Genomic DNA, 10,642 nt, shown 5'->3' on the forward strand with positions numbered 1-10,642 from the left:
TCACGACCATCTACCCCCCCCAAACAAACACATAGCAAACAAGCAGGGTCAGGTCCAACAAAAGAATGATAATGACAAAATCAACAACAACATATATAATATAAGTACATTATATGTCTTTTATGGGAAAGAGTCAGTTACTAACGGAATCTCACTTCACACAACCCACCAAAACTTCCATGGCCATAATCACGATCATCCGCAGATGAACAAATCTCGGAGGGGACTCACCGTACAACCCTCAATCATGTGGGGGGACTCACCGTCCGCCAGACTCACCGTCCGTCCACAGAATCACAAGGCGACCGCAGTCAGCCAATCACGTGGGGACTCACCGTACAACCCACAAAACACCCTCGCGTGCAAGGTACCATCGTTCTCATGGTCCATAGTCCTCACCAGACCTATGTCCAATTATTCACATTTACTTGCAAGCGAGTTTATTACACTGTTCTCTTTGTTAAGTCTCTAAAATCAATCCTAGAGTCTTATCATACTCTTTATACAACAACCTTCACAACACAACATTCACGGGTTACAAGGGAATTACGGCTAGGTGAGCGACCCTTGAACCATTAACTCAGAAAATAAATATAATCCACGTAAAGGAACGCAAGAACATTCACTCATGCATAATATATCATCGCAACTTCAACATATTGACAGCAGAAACAACTTTCACAAAAATAGAGCCACAGAATGCATCTTTCAACCAAAAATCACATATGATACCTTTCTAGAAAGCTATTTTAAATATCTACAACTCTCTAGTTAAAATCATTTTCATTTGAGCCCCAGAATTAGGTGATATTACTCCTTAAAGTTTCTGTCCGACACAGGGAAAAACAGCAAGTATGACAGTTACCCAAAACGACCTACAACACACAATACTAGACCAAAATTTATGATCTTTATATGCCTGGAAAGCTCTTTCGAAGATCTACAATTTGTATTTTAATCATTTCTTTATTTGACGACCAGAAACAAGTGAAAATAGGACCTGAAGTTTACTGTCCAGCACAGAAATCTGACAGAGAATGCATCTGCCATCAATTTCGTTTAAGCCATTCTATTCTAAGGGTTCTAAGTCATCTACCAGCATCAAATATAGTAACATGTTCACAGTGTAACCCAATATGACCTGGAAAAGTCCAGCACACATCGCATATTCAAAACCTCAAGCACATCAATCAAGTTCATACATAAAATCATGTCAAAGCATGGCAAGAATCATAATTTTTCCAAGAAAACTCATGATATAACCCCTATTCTACCCAAAAGATCCTAAGACCAGCCCTTACCTCGGGTTTTGAATGAATTTAGATGAAAAGAAGAAGCTTTGGTGATGAAAACAAAGTCCAGAACGCTGCTGTCCTCGTTCCTCTCTCTTCCTTCTTCCTCGCGAAACTCTCCCCCTTGTCGTTCTCCTCTCGCGCGCGCTACACTGCGGTGGTGGTGGCTTGGGCGGCGGCTCCCCTTGCTCTCTCTCTCTCTAGAGTTCTCTCTTTTCTCTCTTCTGTATTTTCCCTTTCTGTTCTTACGTGAAACTTGTGCAGGTTCTGTTCTGAATGAGGGAAAGAAAATAGGGTTTTCCCCTTAATCCCATGCAAACCACAAGTGGGTTAGGGTTTGGTTTTCCCTTTTCAAGCCCAAATCTCATCACCTTTGACCCAATTAATTAAAAACCATAACCAGGTCTTATTTAATTAAAAACCTACTCTTTTTAATTAAATAACCAAACCAAATTCGGAATTAAAATAAAAATGCACAAATTAATTCGCTGGCACTTTACTGCCAGAACCACACTCGGTAAAATTCGAATTTCTCGAGCTACAAGGGTCGGAATGACCTGATTCCACTTCGAGAATTTTCTAGACTTAAAGGGCTACAACGCTCATGAAGAAAGTTTTCCCAAATGAAGTCGTTAAGACCCTCTAAAAATTCACACAAGTTGACAGTTCTAATCTGCCAGTTATCAAACATTAGCTAAAACCTCAATTTTATTCAAACTTCCATAAAATTGTTCCAAATTGGACTTAGGGCCTTACACAATGCTCAACGATGAAACTCTAGATATGCGCATTATCGTTGAACTTATGAATGAATTACTAACAAGGATGATAGTTGACAATTGTAGTTAATGGGTGATGGTCACAGTGTTAAAGCGGGTTTTTAAAACTTTCTAATTTGAAGTTCTTTTACGAGATGCATTTTTTTTGAAATTTTTAATCTTCATCACCCTGGGGTCGAACACAATTGTTAATACTTACAAAAATGGCAATTAAAGGTTGGGGATAATAATTTGCAAGGGTATTTATTTCGCTTTAATCTTCTCCAAAACTCTTATTATGTTGTCATCAAATCATCGACCTGTGACCTGTCCTCACCTGCAAATTCAAAAATAAAATAAAAATAAAAAATTCAGTGATAACTTAACAATGAGGTTCTTCTATTGAGCCTGTTCCGTTACTTATTCTTCTTCCCCAAATGGCAACTCATCATGGAAACTAGTGGAAGACAACGATGCTACCTCTGCTTTTTCTAACACTATTCTCCACTAGCGTATCATCGTCCCATAACAACCGACTGTCATCAGCCATACGATTCAGATTGTCATGAGGTGTCGCGGCGGAGAGGCTGGTTTTGAAGCGGGCAGACGCACCGTTTAAACTCGCACTGTTTGCGGACTTGCATTTTGGGGAGAACGCGTGGATGAATTGGGGCCCACTTCAAGATGTCAAGTTCATCCAGGTCATGAACTCGGTGCTCGACAGTGAAACTCCTTGTGAGAATGGTTTCCGTAAACTCAACTAGGATCGATTAGAGCATGCTTGGATTGGTGCTCGTACTGATAGAGGTAGTACTAGTGCATATGCTCAGAGATTATTTTTATATTATAGTTGTCGTTATGTCATAGAATTGCAGAAAAATGCGGGTTGATGAGGAGGTCAAGATACAATTGCAACGACTAAAAACCCTTTTAAGTTGCGGTTGCAGACCGAAATTTAAAATCTGCATAAATAGCAAAGTAATCAGGACTTATAAAGAATCTTCTTAACAAGATAAAGGAAACTTCATCAAAATCCATAACTTCACCAACAAGGTGTAACATAAATGATAGGTAGTTAAACTTTTTAAATATCTAGTACAGTGTTCGAACCTGTGCAACGCACGAGTATTATATCTAGTATATATTTAAAGAAAACTTGACCTTTTGCATTAAATACATTGAGCAAAGAAAATTTTCTTTTAAATTAAGTATATTTGATAATGAAATAAAAAACTACATCCACTTTACTATTCATTATTTTAATACTAATTTTTAAACTTTAAAATTTTTCACATTTAAAATAAAATTTTAATTGTTAACTACAAATTGAGAGAATTTTTAAATAATAATAATAGTTTAAATTGACTGCCTTTACACTAATCACAATATTAGATAGTTAATAATAATTTTTAAATTTATAACAAATTATAAAACTTTCCAATTTCTTATGGATTAAAATTAAATTATTAATTTTAATTTTAATTATTAAACATCATTTGATATATTTAATAAAAACAACAAATAAAACTTATTTCTATTTTCACGTATAAAAAATATATATTAACTAGAAAGTTAAATATATAATTTTAAAATTCAGTTGAACTTTTTTTTAATAAAAATAATAATAAATTCAATTATTGATGACTATTATATGTTATTAATTCGTAAGTATTAATGTCAATTTTAGATTCTTCTAAAAAATAATTTACTGAGTCTTAATTAAAAATAATTATAATATTAATTATCAATAATAAATTGAGAAAAAATGGTGAAATGTTTAAAAAGTAAGAAATATATTTATTTGTAAAAAATTTAATAAATTTAAATTAATTGATAGCATTATTAATTATTTACAGAAAGACAACTCTAATATGAACAATTTAATACACAAAAACTCTAATGTTATTTATTCACATGTCTCAACACAATTATTTTCTGCTTCAAGAGAAGGTGTGCCGCGACATGTTTGGAGGCAGTCGTTTTCAAGTTTGATTGCTTCTCTAATGTAGGATGCAGTAGCTTAGTTTGTTTTGTTGTTTTTTTCTTCCGTTTAGTAACAAAAAAATTACACTATATTAATTTTTATACAATATTATGAAATAATATAAATAAACTCGTGCGTTATATCTAGTTCTTTGTATTTTCAATCCCGTTCCTCCTCTACAACTTTTTGGTGACACTGACAAGTCTTTGCGTAGTCATCTCTCCTTGATTTTTATGGAGCCTTTGAATGAAATGATGGTTGAATTAAGCTTATGTGATCCTCCATTTCCGAAGCTCTTTACTGATCAGGTGATTTTTGTTCACTAGGGATGAGAATATGTTTTCTTGAATCATTTCGTTTCACATTCGTTATACATACATATATGTAATTGAATGTCCTTGTGTGCTCTACATTGCATCGCATTCCACATGCAATGGAAAAGTCTTTCTTTGCCCACTTCATCTATTTCATATGCTCCATCACCATTCACAAATACGGGAATTTGAGGAAATTTACAATGAAATGGGAGGAAATGCGCTTTATGAGAATCTCTGCCAGGAAATTGCTTCAAATTTTAGGTGAATTTAATCTTCCCGTGATCATATCTTTAAACATAACTTTGTGTATTCTTTCCTGATACTCAAGAATTTTTAAAAAAACTTTATGAAGAATAAGGGCCAAAAGCCCAAAACGAGAAACGAAAACTGCTTCAACAAAAATAAGGAAAATAAAAAAAGTGGTTGCAGGGGCATAAAAGTATTTTTAGGTAAAACCCTAGTTCTATTTAAGCCTCCTCAAGCCTCAAATATAACACCAAGCAATGGAGAGCCGGCCCTAACCCTAGCAGAGACCTCAACTCTCTCTTCTACTCCAAAGCCTTTTTCTCTTAAAACCCTCACTAGCCGCCACTTCTACCAGAGCCGCTAGCCACCATCTCATATTCCATCACCACCATATCTTCCTCCTACGAGACCCAGTCCTGCACCATTTCCCCTTTTCCGATCTTAAAACACCACCACATCAACACTCTTCAACACCGATCTGACTCAAGCGCCACTATTGTTCCTTTTCTCTACCCAAACGCACCACCATTGTTCCCTCTTTGTACGAATCAGACTACATCTGCTCCATATTCCCTTTTCCAATCTTCCCATCACCGCCACATCCTCTATACAGATCCAGATCGTGCCGTCATCACCATTCACTCACCTTCCCCTGAAACCCGTAGTTGAATAATTAACTTGCTTTGATTTTGATTTTTCCTCGTTGAACAGTTCTCTGAATAAAACTTTCATATCGAAGGAACAGGTTTTTACACTTCCATTATTATCATTTATACACCTTTTAGAATTTATGGAGCAACTATGATAATGGTGCATTGGTTTTACTGGGTTTCAGGTGCAGCAGTGGTTCCAAAATCAGCTTAACGAGCCACAGGATTAAGTTGCTTCTGCATACACCATGAATCAAGTTGTTGATCTTTCAAATAAATCCGTTTTAAGAAATGAAAGCTCTACAGTTCTAGAAGGTTGTCCTTTTCCCTTGTTTGGGTAACGCATTGGAAAATTCTGTTACATCGATTAAATTCTTTGATTTATAAAATCTCTTGTTTCCTTAAATTGGAAAATCCCCTGTTTAGATAGAGCAATTCAATTTCCTTCATTTTATAACATTTCTTGTTTAAAGTAATTTCTATTTTTCATTTAGAAAATCTTACATGCTCAAGTAGTATCATTCATGTAGTATGCATGTGCTTTTTTTGAATAATTACTTTCTCCATTTTTCTTCCAGCCAAATTACGTTTCTTGATTCCTTTTAGTGGAAACTCAATGAGTGCTTGATGCAGTAGTTTGTACTTGATAGTGTTATGCTTTATAAGTTGTGCAATTGTAAGTTCATATGCTCATAGCATTCATATTCCATGTCATGGTTGTTGGGACATGATGAAAGAGACATCTTAAGAAAATAATGATGATATACCGTAAATAATGATGATTATAACAGTTATATTAAGTTTAAACTAATTTCAATAGGTTTTAAGATGTAATGATAAGCAATACAGAACTAATAACAATCATGTTCTGATATTAACCTGTCTTTAAAATTTCCACATTATCATTAACATTTTCATCATAATGTCAGGTAAACGAAGTGCAGATGTTTCAGAGTGCGTGTTCGCGTCTGAAGCAAGATCTAAGAAAGACTTAGCATGGTGCGAAATAGGCTTCTTATTAAGCATTATGACTATTTTTACTTTTGAGTTTAGCAATGATATGCAATGTGGCTTTTTGTTAACTCTTGGGTTATATTATATTAAAGGTGTGGCCTAATTTATGTTTGTGAATTCTAATATTAACAACATTGAAGGTGATATCTTCCCCCTCCCCCTTTAAGGGAAAAAACCCAAGCAACATCTCCCCTTCATTACAAAGAAAACTTTCATTGTTACTTTTCTTTAGGCTGTGCACCCAACCTCTCATATTTATTTCCATGTACAGGCATGATGTTGCAATGTGTCGCAACTTCAGATATTCGAGGGCTGGCGAACTTGTAAGATTCTATCGTATCATTATTATTTTTATTTTCGGTCTGTAAGAAATTGAGACATTTTCTTTATAATATATAATCATCAATCAACAAAAGATTGGTTGTTCACGTCGCACTTGCTATGCTTGCATGATTTTAAGTATTTATCTTCAAGAGCAGCTCACTTATTAACTGTGTGAATGATATTGAAATTGACACACACTTAGTAGACAAGATGTTATAATTTCTTCTCTTGGTTTGTGCTTAAAACACTGTGAATACTGTATGAAACTTTTTTTTTCTTCATTTAAACTTGCATGTTTTATGTGCCATAGTGTATATAACCTATTAGGTCTGCTTAAGGTGGTCAAGAATAGAAAAACCTCTGATGGTTTTTATGCAATGGAAAACTAAGCAGTAAAAGGTGAAAGATAGTGGAATCTAGCAAGTTAAGGAAAGAACCACAAAAAATAATTTTCCTGAGCAAAGTACAATCTAATGTTGTGGAAACGAAAAATAAATATTGATAACAATGTAATTTTAATCAATGTAACATGTTTTAGCATAAATTAATTTACCCAAACTTACTTATCTTTTATACACTATTGACCACTTTACAACGAGTTATTATCTGAGCCAAACACTTAAACAAGTTCTATTTTTAAGTTAAAGAAAAAAATGATAAAACACTTTGCTTTTTTTTTTGTTAAGCCAAAGAAATATATTGAAGTGAAGTACAAGGGGTACTTCAACCCAATACAAGAGAGAAAAGAGAATACAAGGAAAAAGAAAAGAGGCAAAAGATTACAAGCCAACCACTATGGTCATACTAAAAAACCCACCACCCACCCCCACCATGGAGAGAGATTAAATAAACCATGCCTCATTAAAACCTTACCAGGAAAAACCCCCTTGGGAAAACCTGGTGAAGGAAAAAGAGTACGTGGTTTATGTAATCAAAAGTTCCTCTCCAGGTAAGACTAAATACAAGAAAGCCAAAATAAATAGCCTGTCAGTGCAACATCCCAAGGAATCAATGGTCATTCTCCTATGGAGCATTTATCCAACACAGCCACAGTCCCCTTCTACACATGAGATCTCAGTCTCAATTTCTCAATTCTGTCATATTCCATGGAGACATCACTTCAAAAGCACTTCATTCCATGACAGCCCCTTAGTTACAAAGATAGAAGACAAGTGCGTAGATTCAATTTCCACTCATACCATGAATAAGAAAATTGATCCAGCCGTGTCCTTAACCATTGGCATGCTGTTATCTGAATCTGCTCTAACACTTGATATTTACCCACCGCCCCATTGTGGAAAATGATACTGTTGCGCAGCCCCCAAATTGATTTTATAGTTGCCAACCAAATTGCAATTTCACCTAGTTTTTGTGCTTTACTTCTCCCAACTGTGGGAAATTGCAATAAATGAATCTTCGGGTCTGAAACTTGAGCCGGGAAGACACCCAACCACGCAAGGCACTCATACCAGATCAGCAACGATTCAGAACATGAAAAGAGCAAATGCGAACCAGATTCTTCCTCCAAACCACATAATGGACACAACGCTTCCTCAGCCGTATGCAATACTTGTCGCTTGAGCAAATTGTCACGGGTTTGGATTCTTCCCAGCAATACTCTCCATGCGAAGGCTTTGATGTTTGAAGGAGCTGGCGCAGACCAAATCCAATTAAAAACAGGTTCCGGTTCTTCTAAATATTGATCCTGCAAAAAAACATAGGATGAGTTAACAGTATAAGCTCCTTCCCCATCTAATTTCCATTTCCATTCATCCTGTTTATTCTCTACCAATCGAACCCCTTGCAAGACAGCCAATAACTCCTCAAGCCAACGCACCTCACGCCCCTGTAAATTCCTCCTCCACCGGAAAGTCCACTGCCACACCCCATTTTGCTAATGTGTGAAAGTCTGCTCAGAAGAAAATTAAAAACGTTCAAAGGTGATGGTCTTTCTGGCACCTTGGCTTAATGCCTTAGGTGGAACTACCTTGGCATCACTGAAGAAATGTAAACAATACATCTGTGAATGGTCTCTAGATGTAATTTCATGGTATTGATCAGGATATGTTTATTCATTGAAAAAAGAATAGAAAAGTAAAATATGCATTATGCAACATATATTGCCATACCTTTGAATATTGTAAGTTATCCTACCGTCTTATGGTAGATGTACTGGTTCAGTGGATTCATTTTTTGGATATTGTGGACAACTGATTAAAATTTAACTGATCTTGTCACATACAAATTATAGGAAGTTCTTGTACGATATGTTGGTTTTGGCAAGGTGGAGGATGAGTGGGTGAATGTGAAAAACGAGATGCGAGAGAGATCTATCCCATTGGAACCTTCAGAGTGTCCCAAGGTGAAGGATGGAGATCTTGTACTATGTTTCCTGGTAAGGGACCCTCTCCCCTTTTATTCCACTACAATTTATTTACCTAATTTGTGTCTCCAGTGGCCAAATGATAGATATGTTTGCAAAGTCACATGAATTGTTTCTAACATATAAACCATAATGGCTTTTGATTTTCTTTTGTGGCCTTTAAGCTCCTCTAGAATTTCCCTAACTATTAGTACTCTTGTGGGCCTTTATTGGTGTTTCTCAGGAAAGGGGTGATTATGGCCTCTACTTTGATGCTCGTGTAGTAAGAATCCAGAGGAGGCTACATGATGCGACAGATTGCAAGTGCATCTTCACTGTTCGTTTTCTCCATGACAACTCTGAGGTGAACTTTGATATATATTTTTGCTGTCACAAAAATCATGCCATGTTATCATCTTTTGTACTTTGTTAGGAAAATCCTTAGATATTGTCTCTACCTGATTTCAGGAAGAAATTCATTGGAAAGGGGTATGCTATAGGCCTGCACAAGGCAATTCTACACAAGAGAAGTCTGTTGTCTTTCATAACTCCCCAAAACCTACACAAGAGAAATCTAATGTCGCCCATAACTCCCCAGGACTAACCATAGAACCGAGCCTAAGTGACATCGAGAACTTGTGGCCATGAAAAGATCTCATTCTTCTTTCGTGTTTCATTTTCATCTTTATGGATTTGTGGTATTTCTGGTTTGTGGACCGTGTAAGATAGTAAGGTAGCATTTGTCGCATACAATAGAATGAGTTTTTTTTTTATGTATTAGGTACTTATTTATAAGTGAAACATAACGGACCTAAGATTAAAATATGGTATATTTTTATGACTGACATGAATTTCACCCAGTATTGTTAATGAAGGTATGAAAAACGGTAGAAAGGGGGGGTTTGAATAACGTTTTCAGTACAAAACTACCACCTTAAAGATTTTAACAAATCTTTTCGAGAACTAAGTGCAAAAGATAAGAGATAGAAAAGCACACAAGGATTTTATCCTGGTTCACTTGATAAATCACTCAAGCTACTCCAGTCCACCCGTTAAGGTGATTTCTTCCTTCTTAGAATGAAGGCAATCCACTAATCAGGTAAGAGTTACAACTGCACTTGAAACCTACAAGTGACTAACAATTACACTGACTTAGCTCACACTAAGATTCACTCTCTTAGTCTTCTCTAGGATCCGATCAACCTTGATCTCCTAAAGGAGCTAAACAAACTGTTTATCAAAGAAATGTTTACAAGAGATTTGCTTCTAAAAAGCTGATAGTAAACACAATGAATTTCAGATGAAAGAAAGCTTAGAATATTTTGAATATCTTGCGCGTGTGTTGCTTCTTGTATTCTTGTAGCCGCTTCTTTCAATCTTCAGCCTCTATATATACTCCAAGGATTAGGGTTGAGCGTTGCATGGGAAATGCTACCGTTGGAGGGCAGTTCTGGAAAATCCAGCTTCTGCTGTGGCTGAGAACGTTAGGTAGGTCGTCAGGAAGGTACACTTGCTTTTGTACTTGGATAGCGACTTGACCTTTTAACCTAGGAGACTTCTGATCAGAGGAATACTTCATATTGGAACTTGTGAAGCCGGTTGATCAGAGTCAGAGGGAAAGCACAGATCCTCTGACCATTGTATCTTCTGATTCTGAACTCAGAGGGAAGAACATGGCCTTCAGAGTTTCTTGCT

General features: G+C 36.0%; 1 protein-coding gene across 1 annotated transcript; it reads left to right on the forward strand.

The window, feature by feature from the left end:
• Positions 1–5,495: 5,495 nt before the first annotated feature.
• On the forward strand, positions 5,496–9,595 carry LOC130729422 (protein SAWADEE HOMEODOMAIN HOMOLOG 1-like). The gene is made up of 6 exons (XM_057581183.1): positions 5,496–5,562; positions 6,177–6,246; positions 6,533–6,584; positions 8,837–8,980; positions 9,192–9,311; positions 9,416–9,595. Exons 1-6 carry the CDS (start codon positions 5,496–5,498, stop codon positions 9,593–9,595), a joined length of 633 nt encoding a protein of 210 aa, XP_057437166.1.
• Positions 9,596–10,642: the final 1,047 nt, after the last annotated feature.

Source organism: Lotus japonicus, chromosome 1 (genome assembly GCF_012489685.1).
Source record: "Lotus japonicus ecotype B-129 chromosome 1, LjGifu_v1.2".
In the NCBI taxonomy this organism is placed as follows: Eukaryota; Viridiplantae; Streptophyta; class Magnoliopsida; order Fabales; family Fabaceae; genus Lotus; species Lotus japonicus.

Bases quoted from the DNA above. Each gene is read 5' to 3' on its own strand.
- LOC130729422 (XM_057581183.1), top strand. From the start codon at position 5,496: ATGAATCAAGTTGTTGATCTTTCAAATAAATCCGTTTTAAGAAATGAA. The intron at 5,563-6,176 runs GTTGTCCTTTTC...TCATAATGTCAG, and splicing joins AAGCTCTACAGTTCTAGAAG to GTAAACGAAGTGCAGATGTT. The intron at 8,981-9,191 runs GTAAGGGACCCT...GGTGTTTCTCAG, and splicing joins ATCTTGTACTATGTTTCCTG to GAAAGGGGTGATTATGGCCT.